The 17908-nt window shown below is 48.8% G+C and overlaps 2 protein-coding genes across 2 annotated transcripts in view; one reads left to right on the top strand and one right to left on the bottom strand.

Moving 5' to 3' along the window:
- The window catches only part of IntS1 (integrator complex subunit 1), a 60919-nt gene extending 43425 nt beyond the window's left edge, over nucleotides 1–17494 (top strand). Inside the window, 26 exon segments of the mRNA XM_074094782.1 lie at nucleotides 184–350; nucleotides 1247–1435; nucleotides 1519–1625; nucleotides 1677–1867; nucleotides 1899–2612; nucleotides 3805–3948; nucleotides 4687–4820; nucleotides 5444–5575; nucleotides 6206–6327; nucleotides 6872–7003; nucleotides 7035–7116; nucleotides 7260–7454; nucleotides 7486–7680; nucleotides 7712–7906; nucleotides 8051–8245; nucleotides 8277–8476; nucleotides 8585–8810; nucleotides 8993–9110; nucleotides 9113–9171; nucleotides 10017–10210; nucleotides 11692–11786; nucleotides 11789–11870; nucleotides 12744–12910; nucleotides 14691–14800; nucleotides 16174–16345; nucleotides 16985–17494. Coding sequence (XP_073950883.1) covers nucleotides 184–350; nucleotides 1247–1435; nucleotides 1519–1625; nucleotides 1677–1867; nucleotides 1899–2612; nucleotides 3805–3948; nucleotides 4687–4820; nucleotides 5444–5575; nucleotides 6206–6327; nucleotides 6872–7003; nucleotides 7035–7116; nucleotides 7260–7454; nucleotides 7486–7680; nucleotides 7712–7906; nucleotides 8051–8245; nucleotides 8277–8476; nucleotides 8585–8810; nucleotides 8993–9110; nucleotides 9113–9171; nucleotides 10017–10210; nucleotides 11692–11786; nucleotides 11789–11870; nucleotides 12744–12910; nucleotides 14691–14800; nucleotides 16174–16345; nucleotides 16985–17196 — 4529 coding nt within the window. The 3' untranslated portion in view covers nucleotides 17197–17494.
- The window catches only part of viaf (viral IAP-associated factor), a gene marked incomplete in the record, with an annotated part of 3056 nt that continues 2634 nt past the window's right edge, over nucleotides 17487–17908 (bottom strand). The window contains 1 exon segment of the mRNA XM_074093997.1: nucleotides 17487–17807. Within this exon segment, the coding sequence (XP_073950098.1) occupies nucleotides 17695–17807 (113 nt within the window).

Here is a 17908-nt window from a genome sequence, read left to right as displayed (position 1 = left end):
TCGAGGTTAAGTAAGGGTATGCGCGGTCATAATTGTATGGGTGACCAAATATTTTTGTAGTTTTTTTATAATTTTACTAATTTGTACAGAACCCTCGGTGGGCTAGTCGGACTCGCACTTGTCCATTTTTTAATCTCTCCTCCGTTTTTGATGAAGACTAATATTTACCGCTTTGTTTAACAGATGACAACCTGTTTGAAGAGGAGCCGCTCCCCGAGGAGGAGCTGGAAGTGTCTGGTCCTTCCGAGCCGGTGGTGCAGCCGACGCATGTCCCCGCGCTGCTCGCCGCCGTCTTTGGACTGTGCTCGTACGCTGGGGACTTGGACTGGGCCTTCACGCAACTTATTGCTGTAAGTTGTCAGTGACAAACAAAGTTGAAAATTTGATGCTTGGCAATTTTATGTGATTTTTTTATTGCATTTTACTAAATCATTTCGAAATGGCAAATATTATATAGTAAAATGTGACTAGCTGAGCTTTGGTAAAAAAATGGTAGATTGTACAACAAGAGCGATAAATGAGCCATTTTACACGAGACGTTCATATAGCCACCCGAGCCGGTACGGCGTGGGTGGATAGCCACGTCGAGTGGAAAATGGGTTTAATGCTCGAGTTCTACACTCTACTTTTCACTTCGATGGCGAGGAAATTAAATAGCAACTGTGGAAACAATTGTTCACTTACTATGTACCTTTTATTTTTTATGCATTATTATAATAATTCTATGTTTTAATTTTATTGATTTATTATGATTGATTTGATTGATTTTTAGTTTTATATAAATTAAAATTGATTTAAAAAAATATGTAAAAACTTTTTTGTTTGTGGCTGTTGACACCTGATTACCTTGTCTTAGACGAAGATTTTATTTTATGCACTAGAGCATAAAAAGTCATTTTATGTCGCCTAGATACAGCATAATCACGAACTTTACGAGCATGTGAAGTGAAAAAATATCTTTTCACTTGTCATGCTCGTAAAGTTCGTATTTATGCTGGATCTAAACTGGTGGATGTATAACTATATCGTCGGTGATACTGCACTACCGCCTAACTAGCATTTTCCATAAGGTAAAATTTTCATTGTCAGATCAGTACAATGTTACTATTGTTCTGACAGTGAAAATTATACCTTATCGAAAAAGCTAGTTACGCGGTATTGCAGTATCAACGACGATATGGCTATGTCCAACATTGGATGTCCGACCACTGCTATGATGATAATGATGATGTTTTTTTTTTAATAGAAAATAACGGAGGAGGTGCAGCAGACGCGCGCCTTGGGCGGCGAGTGGCCGTACACGCAGCACGCGGTGCTGTTCCTCCAGAGCGCGGAGGGCGGCGCGCTGCGCGGCATGGCGGCGCGCGCCGCGCACTGCGCCGCGCTTTTACGCTGTCTGCTGCCGGCGCGGCGCGACCACAGACACAGACCAGGCGTAATAACAGAGGCGGTGCAGCAGACGCGCGCCTTGGGCGGCGAGTGCGGCCGTACACGCAGCACGCGGTGCTGTTCCTCCAGAGCGCGGAGGGCGGCGCGCTGCGCGGCATGGCGGCGCGCGCCGCGCACTGCGCCGCGCTTTTACGGTGTCTGCTGCCGGCCGCGCGGCCGACCACAGACACAGACCGGTAATAACGGAGGAGGGCAGCAGACGCCGCCTTGGGCGGCTTGGGCGGCAGTGGCCCGTACACGCAGCACGCGGTGCTGTTCCTCCAGAGCGCGGAGGGCGGCGCGCTGCGCGGCATGGCGGCGCGCGCCGCGCACTGCGCCGCGCTTTTACGGTGCTCTGCTGCCGGCGCGGCGCGACCACAGACACAGACCGGTATAACGGAGGAGGGGCAGCAGACGCGCGCCTTGGGCGGCGAGTGCCGTACACGCAGCACGCGGTGCTGTTCCTCCAGAGCGCGGAGGGCGGCGCGCTGCGCGGCATGGCGGCGCGCGCGCCGCGCACTGCGCCGCGCTTTTACGGTGTCTGCTGCCGGCGCGGCGCGACCACAGACACAGACCGGTAATAACAGAGGCGGTGCAGCAGACGCGCGCCTTGGGCGGCGAGTGGCCGTACACGCAGCACGCGGTGCTGTTCCTCCAGAGCGCGGAGGCGGGCGCGCTGCGCGGCGTGGCGGCGCGCGCCGCGCACTGCGCCGCGCTTTTACGGTGTCTGCTGCCGGCGCGGCGCGACCACAGACACAGACCGGTAATAACAGAGGCGGTGCAGCAGACGCGCGCCTTGGGCGGCGAGTGGCCGTACACGCAGCACGCGGTGCTGTTCCTCCAGAGCGCGGAGGGCGGCGCGCTGCGCGGCATGGCGGCGCGCGCCGCGCACTGCGCCGCGCTTTTACGGTGTCTGCTGCCGGCGCGCCGCGACCACAGACACAGACCGGTAATAACAGAGGCGGTGCAGCAGACGCGCGCCTTGGGCGGCGAGTGGCCGTACACGCAGCACGCGGTGCTGTTCCTCCAGAGCGCGGAGGGCGGCGCGCTGCGCGGCATGGCGGCGCGCGCCGCGCACTGCGCCGCGCTTTTACGGTGTCTGCTGCCGGCGCGGCGCGACCACAGACACAGACCGGTAATACAGAGGCGGTGCAGCAGACGCGCGCCTTGGGCGGCGAGTGGCCGTACACGCAGCACGCGGTGCTGTTCCTCCAGAGCGCGTTATTTAAAATAGTTGAATTTCAATGAAAAATACAGTATATTTACCAGAAGTTGTCGTTTAATACGCCCACACGAATAAGAAGATTTAATCCTCCTATTTTTATTAATTCACATCAACAGGTACAGGCAAAACAGCTTTCTCAAGCGGCGAGCGTGAATTTAATAATCTGATGAAAGAAATGGACATTGACATTTTTAACTGCAACATTCCATCCGTGAGGCGAAGATTGGCGTCCGGGTTCTTTGATGAGCGCACCGTTGGTATCACCTTAGATATCTTAGTATCCTTAAGCTTAAGTCTTGGTATACTCTCTCTTTGGGTGGTGCCGTGCTAACCTAATGTAAATTTTTGATACAACCTGCGGAAGTATCATTTAACTTTTGTGGTAATATTTGTTTAAAGGAAATAAGACTATGTGTTGAGGAGTGTAGTAATTCCATTTGAAGTTCTGTGGTGTTTTGTTTGGCATGGTGTGACGTCTGATATGGTGGCGTCACCTCGTTTAAGTTAAGCTTAAACATGTATACTATGGCTATCTGTGGGATCCTGTAATTGGCTCTGTGTTGCTATTCCTTCTACATATATTGTGTTTTAGCTGTTGGTTCTCCTTAAATAAATAAATAAATAATAAATAAATATTTGTTAAGAATTAACACAATTTTTATTTGCTCCTGCGTCACGCTAAAAACGGCTGGACTGATTGGATGTCATTTTGTGCGTAGATAGATCGACGTCTAGAGTGACACAAGCTAATTTTTATCCTGATACTCTCACGGAATCGGAATAAAGTCCCATTATTTCAACCGCTGGCATTAGAGAACGGAAAATTTGCGTATCGTCGGTGAATCTGCAATACCGCGTAACTAGAATTTTCCATAAGGTATACTTTTCACTGCACTGACTGTACTTATTTATTTATTTACAGAAGTCAGAAGTCAGTGAAAATTATACCTTATGGAAAATGCTAGTTACGCGGTATTGCAGATTCACCGACGCTATGTGTTTATGTACGTTAGTGAACTGTTATTGTAAGATCCGCATGACTTTAAAGTTTGCGTCACGTTTTTGGTTGGTTAATTAACTCTTTTCTGGTCTGATGGATTAATCGTGCGAAGCCGCGAGTAAGGTCCAGTATGTTATACTGTGGTCGGCAGGTGTTCGGAGAGCCTGCAGCGCAGGTGGAAGTGTCGCCGGGCGGTGTGGCGGGCTGCTGGGCGCGCTGGCGGGCGGCGAGCGCGGGCCGCCGCGCGCCGCCGCGCCGCTGCCCGTGCCCGCCACCAAGGAACAGATCATCGCAGGTACACGACACTCATTGCCGTGCATTGGGTCAATTCTAATGAGGGCTATCGCGTATGAATTCGCCACTAGAGGCGCTAGTGTAGCGTGAGGTGTGCGAAATGCCAAATTTCATAGTTTTTGGGTGAGCTACGCGGGTTTATTTATAATTAGAATAATTTTGTGAATATTTTGCAATACCTGAAATTAATTATGGCAATTATGCGTTACGGGGCAATGAATGTCTGTGTTTTGAGACAGTTTTGTCTTTCGAAAACTTTTGTCCTCCCTTTTTTCCGAACAAAATGGGACTACGCAACACTGTGGTTGCTCGATATTTTTATGGTACGGTTTTAAGATGTATTAAATATTATTTTAATCTAAACTTTGTTTTCACGCCCGTAAAAACAGACTTTGAAAGCCACACTTAAAAACCTCATGCAACAGTGACGCAATCTAGTAAGACAAAAAACGATAGCCCTCATTAGGAAGCGGTAGTTTGCACCGCCCCCTGCCCAGCACGGTAGGCAGCTCAATGCACGCCTATGACGCCACTGAACGAGTGTACACGCCCCACTGACTACAGATCTAAAGAGGGTAAAGCGAGTTAAGCTCCGACGAGCGACAAATCATGTAACATAAAACGAAGAAGAAATCAGGCTGAATGCCACTGCCCAGCGGCAAACTTAGTTTGTACGTTTCCTTTAAGTGACCTTTCAAGTTTTCATTTACAGTTTATTGAATTTCTTCTTATTTTACAGCTTTGGAAGCAGCCACTCCCAACACGTTGGAAGCGATCGGCAACCGCATCATAGAGACTCAGAACACCCAGCTGGTTGTGGACGTCATCTCGACTCTGCTCGAGAAGAACCAGCAAGGCGCTTACGAGACTGAGGTGAGCTAGCGGGTCAAATCATATTAATAAATAAATAAATATAAATAATATCACGGGACAATTCACACCAATTAACCTAGTCCCAAAGTAAGCTTAGCAACTTGTGTTATGGGTACTGAGCAACGGATAAATATAATTATATAGATAGATACATATTTAAATACATTTTAAACACCCAAGACCCGAGAACAAACATTCGTATTTTTCATACAAATATCTGCCCCGACACGGGAATCGAACCCGGGACCTCAGCTTCGTAGTCAGTTCTCTAACCACTAGGCCATCTGGTCGTCTAAAACGTTAATACCTGTTGATTCAGGCGTTGCATTGCCGATGTCCATATCAATGAACTACTTAGAAAATTTGGTATCATGGAGCAAACGTACTGCAGATAAAAGCCTCTATCATCATTGTTTTGGCGCTAAGTGCCTTCAATCGGTCGATATTCGGCGCGCACTGAAGGTCAAACGGACTGGGGCCTGCAAATTGGTGTTGCGTGGTTAGGATCGTCTGTTCCACATTGCGTAGTTGCCCCATCAGACGACGCAGGTTTCCTCACTGGTTTTCATTATGACAATGCGGCTTTTTAGCAGAATTCTGAGTAAATATAACATTGTGTCCAGGTGAAAACGGAGCCGGATGCGGAACCGGCGCCGGCGCACGTGTTCGCGCGGCGCGCGCTCGGCTGCGGCCTGCTGCTGGACTGGATGTCCGAGCTGCAGCGCGAGACGCTCGGCCCGCAGCCCGAGAGACAGGTTACCCCGACACTTACAATACAACTTTTACCCCTTGTTTCACTATTCATTGATTCATTTTATGTGACAGATATCTGTGATGCCGTCTCTTTTTGTTTTGTTCGAATAGACGGGACGAAATCACATTTATCTGTCAAATAAAATTAATCAATGAGTGGTGAAACGAGCCCTTAGTCTATTATTATTATTATTTATAATGCACAGGCAGCTTATAGCTGATGCGTGCATATCATTGTTCACTTGTGTAATTGTCTTCAAAGTACTTATCAAGTCTGTTTTTAAAAGTATTCACTGAAGGTGCACTGATCACTGTCTCGAGCAAACTGTATGAACTGTATGCTGTGTGTCTATGCAATCAACTTGCTAAAATCGACCAGCTAGCGCACATTATTTTTTATTGTGATTTCGTGACGTACCGCATACGTCTGTGCCTAGCGTATCGATGACACGGGTAGCGAGTGTTTGATATTAGTACAGTAGTATCGCCAAGAGAGTTCATTATCCTCCTACTACTACAAGTGACTTCAGCGCCCTGTAGCCCAATGTAGATGTTTATGTGTTAGGTTTAGTTTTAAGTTGGTTTATTGGTGTAAAGTTTTCCCTATTATTTAATGTCGACGTTATATATAGATGCGGCTAATGTTCCGTCCGGGAGCGGCGGCGTGGCGGCCCCTGCTGGTGACCCTGCTGGCTCACCGCGCCTCCTGGCGGACGCTGCACACCTGTCTCGCCACGCTGCTCCAGCCCGACGGGTCAGTAGCTCGCCCACAGCGGTCATACAGCCCATATCCACTATATTATCTACACAGCCCCCCGCCAGCTCCCCGCAGCAGTGCAAGTGAAGAATTTGTCGTTTTTTTGCCACGCTCAGAGGAGTCTCAGTCTGAGTCGTGCGTTCGGTGGAGGCGGGCTCGACCTGTGTCTCGTCTCGGACGAAGACTACTTTCATTTGTGATTCATAATTGCAATGAATACCTACTGACTGATAGATTAAGGATTGGCTACATGAACACCGTGGCGCTTTGGGCGTACTCAGGCGCCGCGCTGTGTTGTTGTGACTGTGTGTGTGCGTAGATTTAAGTCATTTAATATGCGGAGGAAATAAAGCTTCTGTGGCTAAAAGCACTTGGTGTAAGAAAATATTAAAAACAACCTTGACATTAAAACGTCGATCTTTTCCTTGGCATCAGAATTATTTTAATTTATTTGAAAACTGTATTTTAATGATGATCAGCGTGAGTAACCTCGGTCTACCACAAGCGGATACGAAGGCTAACTGGATGAACCGTGTGGCAGGTCGTGGGCGGCGAGCGGGGTCCTGGACTTCGCGGAGACGCTGATGGGCAGCGAGCGCGTGTGGCAGGGCCGCGACCGCGCCGCGCCCAAGCACCAGGCGCCCAGCCATCTGCTCAAGCTGACGCACCCCAGGTACCGTACTGACGGACACGCTGATGGGCAGCGAGCGCGTGTGGCAGGGCCGCGACCGCGCCGCGCCCAAGCACCAGGCGCCCAGCCATCTGCTCAAGCTGACGCACCCCCAGGTACCGTACTGACGGACACGCTGGTGGGCAGCGAGCGCGTGTGGCAGGGCCGCGACCGCGCCGCGCCCAAGCACCAGGCGCCAGCCATCTGCTCAAGCTGACGCACCCCCAGGTACCGTACTGACGGACACGCTGGTGGGCAGCGAGCGCGTGTGGCAGGGCCGCGACCGCGCCGCGCCCAAGCACCAGGCGCCCAGCCATCTGCTCAAGCTGACGCACCCCCAGGTACCGTACTGACGGACACGCTGGTGGGCAGCGAGCGCGTGTGGCAGGGCCGCGACCGCGCCGCGCCCAAGCACCAGGCGCCCAGCCATCTGCTCAAGCTGACGCACCCCCAGGTACCGTACTGACGGACACGCTGGTGGGCAGCGAGCGCGTGTGGCAGGGCCGCGACCGCGCCGCGCCCAAGCACCAGGCGCCCAGCCATCTGCTCAAGCTGACGCACCCCCAGGTACCGTACTGACGGACACGCTGGTGGGCAGCGAGCGCGTGTGGCAGGGCCGCGACCGCGCCGCGCCCAAGCACCAGGCGCCCAGCCATCTGCTCAAGCTGACGCACCCCCAGGTACCGTACTGACGGACACGCTGGTGGGCAGCGAGCGCGTGTGGCAGGGCCGCGACCGCGCCGCGCCCAAGCACCAGGCGCCCAGCCATCTGCTCAAGCTGACGCACCCCCAGGTACCGTACTGACGGACACGCTGGTGGGCAGCGAGCGCGTGTGGCAGGGCCGCGACCGCGCCGCGCCCAAGCACCAGGCGCCCAGCCATCTGCTCAAGCTGACGCACCCCCAGGTACCGTACTGACGGACACGCTGGTGGGCAGCGAGCGCGTGTGGCAGGGCCGCGACCGCGCCGCGCCCAAGCACCAGGCGCCCAGCCATCTGCTCAAGCTGACGCACCCCCAGGTACCGTACTGACGGACACGCTGGTGGGCAGCGAGCGCGTGTGGCAGGGCCGCGACCGCGCCGCGCCCAAGCACCAGGCGCCCAGCCATCTGCTCAAGCTGACGCACCCCCAGGTACCGTACTGACGGACACGCTGGTGGGCAGCGAGCGCGTGTGGCAGGGCCGCGACCGCGCCGCGCCCAAGCACCAGGCGCCCAGCCATCTGCTCAAGCTGACGCACCCCCAGGTACCGTACTGACGGACACGCTGGTGGGCAGCGAGCGCGTGTGGCAGGGCCGCGACCGCGCCGCGCCCAAGCACCAGGCGCCCAGCCATCTGCTCAAGCTGACGCACCCCCAGGTACCGTACTGACGGACACGCTGGTGGGCAGCGAGCGCGTGTGGCAGGGCCGCGACCGCGCCGCGCCCAAGCACCAGGCGCCCAGCCATCTGCTCAAGCTGACGCACCCCCAGGTACCGTACTGACGGACACGCTGGTGGGCAGCGAGCGCGTGTGGCAGGGCCGCGACCGCGCCGCGCCCAAGCACCAGGCGCCCAGCCATCTGCTCAAGCTGACGCACCCCCAGGTACCGTACTGACGGACACGCTGGTGGGCAGCGAGCGCGTGTGGCAGGGCCGCGACCGCGCCGCGCCCAAGCACCAGGCGCCCAGCCATCTGCTCAAGCTGACGCACCCCCAGGTACCGTACTGACGGACACGCTGACGGGCAGCGAGCGCGTGTGGCAGGGCCGCGACCGCGCCGCGCCCAAGCACCAGGCGCCCAGCCATCTGCTCAAGCTGACGCACCCCCAGGTACCGTACTTACAGAGACGCTGATGGGCGTGTCTCACGGCTGGGTCTTTCCTCTACACTTCCCTTCTATTCAAATAAATAAATACAGGAAACCCCACACCATATTTTAAATGGGATTTCGACAGTGTCCCTAAATGAAAGCTCATAAAAACGACAGCTGCTGCAACCGTTCTCTGTTCCAGCTGGAGGTGCTAATCCGCTACATAATGGAGGAGGCGGAGGAGTGCGGCGAAGACCTGGACGCGCAACGGCGCAGCATCGAGCGGCGGCTGGGGCTGGCGCTGCGCTGCGCCGCGTCGCCGCCGCGCTGCTGGCCGCCGCCGCCGCGCGCCCGCTGCTGCTGCTGCTGCTCTACATGAAGGTACAGGAACGGCTGCCAGATAAACTGCCTGCTCTTTTGTGACTCCGGGAGTACTCGGCATGCTGGATTGACTCCTGGGGCGGCAAAATTTTATAGAGTCCTGCTGTCTTAAAAATTGACATAATCACTAAGGATATTTTAGGCTTATCGAAAATACAAACTGAGACATGGATGCACAGAAAAACCAGAAAAAGAGACCAGCACTGGGAATAGAACCCAGGTCCTCAGCAATCCGTGCTGCGTGCTATAACCCCTACACCACCGCTGGACAGGAATATAGACACGAATTTTTCCTATGCATACATATCTCAGATTGCTTATTTCTACTACGCTACTTATGCAGCAGCACTAGCGACATCTATATTCCGCTCTCATCGACAGACGTCACACTCTTTTGGAACCAACCGCTCACCCAGACAAGAGATGTCGCTACTAAGCAATCAAATTATGATTGGTTTTTTGGAGTCTTTTTGTATTTTTTATTTCAACACCAAATTTGTTACTTTTACGGGTATCCAGACTAGTGGTCTCCTTTTCTGGTTTTTCTGTGCATCCGTCTCAGTTTGTATTTTCGATATGGTTTCACGGGATACCCGTAAAAGTTACAAATTTGGAGTTGAAATAAAAAATACAAAAAGACTCCAAAAGACCAATCATATTTTAGGCTTGTTCAGAGATCAATTGATCGAGAGAACTTGTGGACATTTGGAGTACCCAGAACGGTTCGTACCAATCCGCCCTGCCATAGGAATGAGGCATGGGGTCAATGCCAGGATAGGCAGCGCTAGTTGGCGCCGCAGCAGTGTACAGCCGCCTTCGCAGCCTATATTGTAAATATTCCCCAGGTCCCGAAGATCCGTCAGCTCCTGATGGACAGCTCCCTGCGTCCGCTGACGGCGTGCCCCATCCGCTTGGCGTCGGAGCGCGGGCTGGCGCGCGTGGCCGCCGCCTCCACCTCGGCCACCGACCGCGTCTCGCACGCGCTGCTCACCGCCATCGCGCAGCCCACTAAGGAACACGGGAAAGAGCACAACTTCAAGTTAGTCCATCTTACACTGTGGATGAATGTGAGGTTCAAACATGGCTTACCACATTGTGGAAATGGAGTTTCAATATTGTGACCGTGTAGCTACAGTATTATTGTTGCATTGCAACATCGTACGCCGTTTAGGGAGTGCAATATCGGTATTCCGAGATCTCGAAATACCGAGATCTTGCACCAATTTTGCAAGATTAATCTTGCACCGAAAATCATGCGCGATCTCGCAAGATTGCACAGCATACATTTTTACAGTAGATCCAGCAGACGATGATGATGATAACATGCTTCTATCCACAATAGCCGCAAATATACCTCTCTCTCTTTATGAAGAATTTATATATATAGATTACAAATGATTTAGAAAGCCCGCCCTCAAGAACACCCTTCACGTGTAACTGGTCCATTATTTGATAAACTATTTAGACAACAAATAATGCAGTTTTTTTATATAAATGATTCTGCATTTTTGTATATGTAGGTAGGTACAGATAGTTCAACTCAGTTTTGCGCGCGGCCCTATGTGTGCGTGCGCTTGTAAATATACAACTTTCACGTGACGCGGCAGTCGTCGTCCGAGCAAGACGTGTTCTTATCACTTTACCCACACCACCCCACACAGGGCCGCGCGCACAACTGAGTTGAACTATATGTACCTAAATTATTGCATTGTTTCGTCCCTAGAACAATAACTACGAAATTTCAATAGAATACTTATAATAATTAAAAATAAATCGTAGATTTGCGAGATCTCGCAAAATACCGAGATCTGCGAGATTAGACCTCTGAAATCTTGCAAATACCGAGATGAGGATTTTGATGCCAGATTGCACTCCCTAACGCCGTCCCATCACAACTTTCTTTAGCGGAGATAGATGTGGGGAGCGACACGGCTCCGCGAGGGAGTTAGTTCTGATCGTTTTAGCGTCAGTCATTATAGTTTTTATTGCTTTTTATTCAGGGATCCTTTCGACTGCCATAATCTTAGAAGTCATAATGTAATGTTTGTCATAATTATTGTTAGTCATGATTTTTTCCCGCTGAAACTGTACGTTTTCATAATTTTTACTCTATAGTTAGGTTAGGTTTGTTTTATAACAATTCTGAAAAATAAATGTTTTCAGAGAAAAAAAGAGTTATGTCAAACATTACATTACGACAAACAATACATTATGACTTACAATTGTCTACCAGTCGATATAGACCCTTTTATTCATCATCAATACCTATCACACTCAAGCAGGAGCATGAGCTCCTATGAGCTGTAGTTGTTTAATTACATAATATATGAAAGTAGGGTTACTATTCTACGCCTGACTATAAGATTACTTATCTTGAGAAACTACTAAATGACAAAAGGACAATTGTTTGTTGATTTTTGTGTTATTGGTTAAAAACTTGAACTTTTCATAGAGTAGGAGCTCCGCCAAGCGAAGCTTTATGTAAGGGTTAGTTAAAATGTATATGCTTTTTTTTGTTAGGATCTGGCGCTTGGAGGCGGGCGTGCGTTCGCTGTGGGCGCGCATAGCGGGCGCGGGCCCGCGCGCGCTGCCGCTGGCCGGCGCGCTGCTGCGCGGCTGCGTGCCGGCGCCGCGCGCTCGCACCTGCTGGCCGCGCTCGAGGGCATGCCCGACACAGAGCTGCAGCAGCCCGGCACCAGGTAGGGGGGTTCACGAACTATGACTCGGCTAGAAGATAAATCTTAGATTATGTTACAAGATACTAACTTCCACCTTTTTTTTACCAACTTCTTTCCCCTTACACACACAGCCAGCAGCAGAAGTAAATGAGCAGTTGCGGCGCTCAAAATGATCTAAATAAATAAATAAAAAAGTTTACCTTGGCAGCAGAGTCGTATGTAGGTCATTTTGAGCACCGTAACCGCTCATTTACTTCTGCTGCTGACTATACAACAGTACAATCTTATTTTCATTGATAGGACAATGCTAAACGAAGCCACATACAGGGTGATTCCGGGGTCACGAGCAGGAGTGAAAGGGGTGATGGGGAGATTCGCACTGAGCAACTTTTACTATAGGACCAGCCCCGAAATCGCGAAAAAAAAACCATCTAATCAAGAGATAATTGATCGCTAACTATCCGAAATGTATGGGGGCGAATATTCAGGGTTTTTTTTTGTCATTGGAGTCTTCGCAGGTGTTATTAAAAGAGGTTGAACCAGGGTTGTTTAGTTATGAAAATTCAAGACACCGATGCTGAATTTGGCGTGTTTAAAATTCTTGTGACTTGTCTTTCCGTTGTGTTATATAAACATGGAACGCTAGTAACGTTTGACCGCGCGGTCAAAACGCTCGAATATTTGCCCATGGAATAGCAGATTTTTTTTGCCATTTCGTGGCTGGTCCCATAGTAAAAGTTGCTCAGTGTGAATCTCCCCATCACCCCTTTCACTCCTGCTCATGACCCCGGAATCATCCTGTATACAATACTCTTTATTCAACACCAGAAAACAGATATCAGAACTTAACAACATATCAGAGCTTATTAAGTTTACTGACTTAATTTGTTTCAGTGAAGAGGTCCAGAACATAATCGAGTGCTTAGTGCAGCCGGCGGGGCCGGGCGGGGGCGGGGGGGGGCGGGCGCGAAGCGCGACTCGGCGCTCCAGCACCGGATCGGCCGTTGCTGCGCCGCATCGCCGCCTGCCGCCCGCCGCGCGCCAGCCGCGCCCTGCCGTGAGTAGACACCACAGGCCTCCTCTAACAATAACAGGACTTGATGTGTAATGAGGGCTATCGCGAATGAATTCGCGCTAGAGCGCTAGTGTAGCGTGAGGTCTCCGAAATGTCAAATCTCATAGTTTTTTTGTGAGCTACGCGGTTTATTTATAATTAGAATAATTTTGTGAATATTTTGGCAATATCTGAAATTAATTATGGCAAATATGCGTTCCGGGGCAATGAATGTCTGTTTTGAGACAGTTTTTGTCTTTCGGAAACTTTGTCCTCTCTTTTTTTCCGAACAAAACGGACTACGTAACACTGTGGTTGCTGGATATTTTTATGGTACGGTTTTAAGGTGTATTAAATATGTTTTTAATCTAAACTTGATTTTCACGCCCGTAATAACAGACTCTGAAAGCCACATTTAAAAACCTTACGCAACAGTGCGCCATCTAGTGAGACAAAAAACGATAGCCCTCATTGGATTGAGAACACAGACCTTGGCAGAATCTATTCAAGGATGTGTGCAAATTTCACCATGCTTTCTTCTTCATTGTAAAGCTTTAAGTGCGTAAGTAAGTGCGAGTCGGACTCCCGCACGAAGGGTTCCGTTCCTATACAACATTAGACATTAGCAAAATCGACAAAAAAAAACACGTTTGCCGTACTGAAGCCCTCCTTAAATATTTATTCTATTTTAATTTAATTATTTATTTTTAAAGTGAATGAAAATACAAATAAATATTCTGTGAAATTTCAAAGCAACTACCTGTTTAGCTATCACGGTTCATGAGATACAGCCTAGTGACAGACACACAGACGGATAGCGGAGTCTTAGTAATAGGGTCCCGTTTTTATTACCTTTTGGCTACAGAACTCTAAAAAGGTCTCTAATCGAGGGCACTTTACACACATTTTTCAGATCCAATTCCCAAAAACAACAACCGACCCGCGCTAAACCGGGGCGCGTCAACGTAGAGTAAATGCATATTTTAGTTAGATTGATATTTTTAAATTCGTAATGTCTTTTGAATGGAATGTCTGATTTGAATAATTCAAAAAGTAATCTACAGGTATTGAAACCGTCTTGAATATAAAATTATTTATTGGATAAGGATTAATACAAAGGTATGGATACATGGTCTGATTTTAGTCGTCATTTCTGTCAACTTTAAAATGTAAAACAGTAGTTATAGTGACATAACTACAATACTTGGACATGTGGTCCGAGTATCGCGAAGTGTTTTGTAGATCTTGATGTATTCTTTAACATCGTAAAACATTTTTTTGTTCTATAATCAAAAGTTTCTACAGCGCATGAAAGATGCTTTATGGCAACTTTTTTACACTTTGAGGTACATTATTGAAGTTTGGAATAATTTAGCATTATAATAGTGAAAGAATTTTTTAAATCGGTCCAGTAGTTTTTGAGTTAATTCGTAACAACCATCCAAAAATCCAAAGCTCTCCTCTTTATAATATTAGTATAGATATACATATGTAGATATAGATAACACTTATAAATTTTACTTGAGTAAGATTTGTTATCTTTAGCATTCTAGGCGCTTTGGTGTTGTACACTAAGCCTAAAATGTAAACTGGTATAAATAAATAAATAAATTACGTTACACATTTTAGGTCAGGCGGTTTGTGACAGAAGAACAAAATAATTGCGATTTTCATAGCAATAGGTCTGAGATAGTTTATGGACGGCCCTTTATTACCCTAAAGCTTGATTGCCAAGGCGTTTCCCTTTCCAGGGCAATTCGGGCGGTCACGGGCTGGCTGAGGCGGAGGGCGGGGCGCGCCCGCGTCGGCCGCGCCCGCGTCGGCCGCGCCCCCGCCGCAGCCGCTGCTGGCGCTGCTGCGGCGCGACCCGCCCGACGACTTGCATCACTACATACAGGTACGCACGGGACAGGGAACGGGCTCGGGTGCTTTTACACCTCATCACACTGGCATTTGTGAGCGAGTTGAAGGGGAAACGAACACACAGCGAATTCGTCGCGAGCGCGCAGACATATCGCTGCGTATAGCACTGAAGACGCCCAATTATTGTACGAGAGTGCACAATAAGTCGCTCTTGGCGCTACACGCAATTAATCGGTTGCCCGTTCGTAGCGAAATTGTCCTGCGGATAGCAATAAACTAATTTCTCGCACATGAAATTATATAAAACATACCCCCTCTTTCACCATCCATTGATTAAATTTATTTGACGGATAAATTTGATGCCGTCTCTGTTCGTTTTGTTCGAATAGACGTGAAAGAGCCTCTTAATATTTTTGTAGCTCTTTTATATATATTTGTAATCAATGTGAAAAATAGTTTTTTATTTTACATAAAACTGACTATGATTGACCCCTATCTCACCTGATGTAAAGTGCAGATGAGGCCAAACAAAACACAGACCTTATATCGAGATAGACGAAAAGAGCGCTTCAAACTGTATGAGAACCTAGCGTGTCGAATTTTTCGTATCTACGATGACGTCACGAGCGAGATTTAGTGATGGGAAATCAAGACCGCACGGAACCGATTCAAAGGCGCGCCGCCGCGACTCGAGCGGCGGCTTTTTCAAAGCGCATCGCGCATTTAGGTCGGAGAAAACTTTGACCGTGGATCAAACTTTTTGCACGCAAGGTAGGTAAACTCTTACAGTCTATCTCGAAATAAGTTCTGCGAGGCCAAAGGTGTATCTCACTGGTTCAGCCTACTCACTCTAGCCTTGAAGAACCCTAGATTGTATTTATCCGGACGGGAGCGAATTTCATTCCTTAGCAGTTCGCATTATGATAGATGAAGCAAACCGCTTCGTGCGGGCTAACGGAACACTTTTGCAGGTGGTAGGACCTTGTGCAAGGTCCGCCCGGATTGCTACCACCATCTTGCTCGCTAATCCTGCCGTGAAACAGCAGTGTTTGCACTGTTGTGTTTCGGCGTGGAGAGTAAGACAGCCGGTGAAATTACTGGCACTTGAGGTATCCCATCTTAGGCCTCTAGGTTGGCAACGCATATGTTTATGGGCGGTGGTGATCTCTTACCATCAGGAGACCCACTTGCTCGTTTGCCATCCAGTCGAATAAAAATAATAATAATAATAACTACATAAAGGTGAAGACGCTCCCCCCGCCTGGAAGTCCGTTGGCAAAATGTATACATATTATATTCATTGATGGAACCTAATTAACCTTCGACCTTTAACTATGCACACTCGCCTGTAACTCTGACAAATATGGCGCGTTTTGCGACTTGTACAATCTGGTATTGGTGTTCCAGGAGATCGAGCAGTGGGGCAGCCGGCGGGGCGGCGCGTGGGGAGGCGCGGGGGCCGCGCAGGCGCTGCTGCGTGCGCTGGCGCCGCTGTGCTGCGAGCCCGGCGCCGCCGCGAGAGCCGCCGCGCTGCAGCTGCTGCCCAAGCTGCTGCCGGCCGCCGGCCAGCCCGCGCCAGGTACACAACACCCTCGTTATGGTCAAACACTTTATGTAAATGGGTCGATCAACTTTTTCTTGTCACTCGTTACTATAGTTACGTTCCCCTGAGCCACTCTTTAAACCGTAAGTGTATAGGATTAAAATTTGGCAAACATGCATTTTTGTAGTAGTTTTAAGCCCCGCCCCGCCCCTTCTGTAATTATAGAACAGAAATTCGCCCAAATAACCTAACCTAACCGACTTACAAAACTTGAAAAACCCCCGACTATGTCATTTTAAAAACGAAATTAAACGATTGTAATGAAACATAGATAAGAGCCACCGCAACAAAACTCGCTTTCACGTATAAAAAACATCGAAATCGGTCTATCCGTTTGCAAGCTAATGCCACAGACAGGCATTGGCGTCTAACTAATAACACCCTTCTATTTGCGTCGGGGGTCAAAAACTGTCTAAACTTTTTGTTGATTGTCCTTGCATTGTCATTCTGCCAACATATCCGCCTATCCGGTTTATTCAAATTTCAAGTCAATGCGATTAACCATTGAAGAATTCCCTCCTGCGGGGACAATCCTGGCCGGACCACCAAAATTTCACAACCAAATTATTGTATATAATCTGTCAACATTCTAACCAATATCCTAATCATTTCCAGGCGTAGAAGCAATAATGGAATGCCTGGACTCATCCCAGCCGGAAATAGCCCAGGCCGTAGTAGACAAGCTGCCGGAAATAGTAGTGGGCATGCAGGAACACGCGGCGCTGCTGCTGATGCGGGTGTTCGAGCTGGGCGTCAAGTCGCGCCTGCCCGTGGAGGCCGGCCTGGCCCGCAGCGTCGCTGCGCTCAACTTGCAGAGGGGCTGCTGAGTGCTGAGCGGGACAAAACTAACACTATTTGGGTAGCTGACATCCTCCCATTTCAAACAAGATTGACATATCATAGTGTGTCCAACAGATTGGTGTCAGATCCAAGATATCAGGTGCCGCAAACGTATGTGCGATCGAATGGCTGGAAAAATTTGACAGCAATACCAGAACGCATATAAAGGGTTCCTGGAAATGAATAATGGTTATGTACTTTGTACAATTGTATTGTATAAATTTCTAAAGACTCTGGATTCTTAAAATAGACAATTTGTGTAAATAAAGACGAAATGTAAATAGATTTTCTTGTTTTATTTATAATTTATATAAATAACATTATTATTATAAAATCTCACCATACAAATTCTTTGTACAGTTAACGTAAAATAACTTGTGACTATTTTTCTGCCACATCAAAAGGAAAATAAATAGTGACAAGCATAGAATCAAATCCGCTCTCCCAAGCTGAGAATACTGACAAGAGTCAACAACTGATTCTTATCACCAGTCATTTGAGCCAAGATCCTGAAACATCTTGTCTTTAATCTTTGGTCGGGGATCTTCCTTGATTTTCGTCTCCACTGCTCCAACTTGTCCCAGGATGAATTCAAGCTCTGAAATAAAGTTTTAATTGTTTATTTTATTAATTGAACTATTGACATACCTACCACAAGCTAGCATTGACAATGACAATGACATCACTATCTATGCTAAG

The sequence above is a fragment of the Choristoneura fumiferana genome, chromosome 11, assembly GCF_025370935.1.
Source record: "Choristoneura fumiferana chromosome 11, NRCan_CFum_1, whole genome shotgun sequence".
Classification (NCBI taxonomy): Eukaryota; Metazoa; Arthropoda; class Insecta; order Lepidoptera; family Tortricidae; genus Choristoneura; species Choristoneura fumiferana.
Note: the sequence above shows the minus strand (reverse complement) of the source record. Positions and strands in the feature narration are given on the sequence as shown.